This window comes from Austrofundulus limnaeus, unplaced genomic scaffold, assembly GCF_001266775.1.
Source record: "Austrofundulus limnaeus strain Quisiro unplaced genomic scaffold, Austrofundulus_limnaeus-1.0 Scaffold1300, whole genome shotgun sequence".
NCBI lineage: Eukaryota > Metazoa > Chordata > Actinopteri > Cyprinodontiformes > Rivulidae > Austrofundulus > Austrofundulus limnaeus.
Window position 1 is genome coordinate 78,018 of NW_013953702.1, and position 2,487 is coordinate 80,504.

At 42.8% G+C, this 2,487-nt stretch overlaps 1 protein-coding gene across 1 annotated transcript in view; it reads left to right on the plus strand.

Annotated features, from left to right (window-relative positions):
• The window catches only part of syt11a (synaptotagmin XIa), a 31,238-nt gene that overhangs the window by 8,014 nt on the left and 20,737 nt on the right, over window positions 1-2,487 (plus strand). Inside the window, exon 3 of the mRNA XM_014031681.1 lies at window positions 458-578. Within this exon, the coding sequence (XP_013887135.1) occupies window positions 458-578 (121 nt within the window). The remainder of the gene's footprint in view (window positions 1-457; window positions 579-2,487) is intronic.

The window sequence follows — 2,487 nt, forward strand, 5'->3', positions numbered from 1 at the left end:
CTTTAAAACAACCACAGCTGACACAAAGTGCTGTACATTAAAACACAACATAATAAAAAAGTAATTAAAATAAAGACGGTTTAAAAACAAAAATATACAATTTAAAATTAGATCCCGCTGGTGTTGAAAACCAAGTAAAATAGATGGGTTTTAAGACGAGCTTTAAGCTTTAATCACTGCAATAAAATAACTTTGACCTAAATTTTAGGTCCAAAGTTGTGTTTTTCTGTAAATCCTGAAGTTCTGATGGTCTTCAGCTGACAACACTGCTCCGTCTGTTCCCTCTGAGTGACGGATGCTGCTGTCAGCTGGCTCAGACAATCAGCTGCTCTGTTCTGGACTGATCAGGTTGGACCGGGTGCTGGGTCTGGACCCGTCAGGACCCATGATGTCCTTGTTTACTCAGCTGACAGCTGACCTGTGTTTAACCTGAACGTGTCTGTGTGTGTGTCCTCAGTGTGAGAGCCGTGGAGAGGTCCTGGTGTCCCTGTCCTACCAGCCCGTGTCCCATCGTCTCAGCGTGGTGGTCCTGAAGGCTCGACACCTCCCCAAGATGGACATGACAGGCCTGTCAGCCAGTGAGTAGCCCCCCCTGCAGGACTTGTGTCTCCTCACAACAAAAATCTCACCCCGGCTGGAGCTGTAGCCGTGCACTAATGTCACAATACGACATTCAGGAAACGATTCGATTCTCTGAACGATTTTAGAGGAACAGAGTGATTTTGGTGACATTTTGAGAATTAACTGAACTAAAAACTGATTAAAAGCTTCAACTACACAATACCTGCTCTGATTGGACAGAGACCTAGAGTCTACAGCTGGACCAAATTAATCAAAGATGTGATGAGACAATTAGTTTCCTTTAATTCAAACAGTGCAAACTGTAGCTTACAGGCCTAAATAATATTTGGTTCCATCAGGTAACTTTGACCAATAAAGAGAAAATTTTCTCAAATCTTCAGGATTTGTTGTTTATGATGAGAGGAATTAACAGTTAAAGACTTGGAGGTAAATTATTTTGTTCCCATGTTACAGAGGAGGAACAGATTATTTTAAACAACTGAAATATTTGGTTGTATCAGCAATAAAATAATTATAAATACACACAATGTGTTGGAAGACAGTGTTTGTTGTCTGACTGATAAACAGTGAGTCTAAAGACAACATGAGAAAAGTTGGAAAAGGACTGATTCTCTTTGTGATTAAAAAAAGGCCAGGTTTATTTATTTATTCATTTTAGAGGCTTTTTTTTACAGCAGCTGATGATTAAACTGAAAGTTACCATGACAAGTTTATGAGTCTTTTTAATAAGAAATTCATCAGAAGTGCTGTGAAAATGGTCTGATCCACCTTTCTGGCTGCAGTGTGCCCTCCGGACACGGGGGGACAGATTTTCACACAACACCGTCCTTCTGGGACCATCTAAAGCTCGAGTCCTGCCTGCCGTAACGTGACAGCTGACTACAGTCAGAAAAACAGCGAATGAGACACTTAATTTGTCTTAAATTCAGACATTGTGACAAATCAGTAACTGTTTGTAACCTTACCTCAGCAGAAGGCAGAGGGTGTCGGTCTTTTCTGCTCAGATTCAGCTATCAGAGCATGAAGCTAATGTTTACTCACAATGCTAATGCTACCCTTATTCTCTGGCTCCTCAGGAGTAGAGGAGCCAAATGTCTGGCTCACTGCTGCCAACTAGTGGTCAGAGGCTGAACTACAACATAAAAATGAACGGCTGGCAGGAAAGTTGACATTTTAAACCTTTAACGATCGATACAGAGCTTTATAAAATCGATATAGTATTGGGGAAATGAAATATCGATATATATATCAGTGTATGGATATTTTCCTCCAGCCCTACTGAGGACCAAAGATGTCCAGACATCAACAGCTCGGTGTGACTCGTCTTCTGTTTGAACTCTGTTTACTCTCATTCTTCTGTCTTTCTGTTTCCTTCACAGCCATAATGACCACTGTGTGGTTCTGTGTAAAAACTTAATGAAAGACTGTGAACACAGCCAGCACTTATAAAGAAAAACAGTCTGGATCAGAACCAGCACGGGTCCAGCCCTGCAGGGATGAGATCAGCTGAAATGTGACTCCGCTCGTTAAATGCAGAGTAGTTTCCTGCGTGAAGACGGTGCAGAGCCGGCTGCAGATGGTTCTGAAACAGCTCCAGGCTCACACACACACTCCGTCACACAAACAAACACATCTGAAGATGAAAGTGAAGCTGGATTATTCTGTTTGTTTTGGCTCAGACTGATCTGGTGCTCCTAACCCTAACCCTCACAGGAGGTTTCTGTCAGACCCACCGAGCCTGAAACACTTCTAACTCAGCAGGATGAATAAATTCACTCGTACACGTGTGACTGACGTGTTTTTCTGCCTCCTGCAGGAAAAAGGAGACTTCCCGGGAACATACGTGGAGTTTGTTGGGAGGAAGAGGATGTCTCCGCCCACTCCAAAGCCCCGCCCACCCAGACC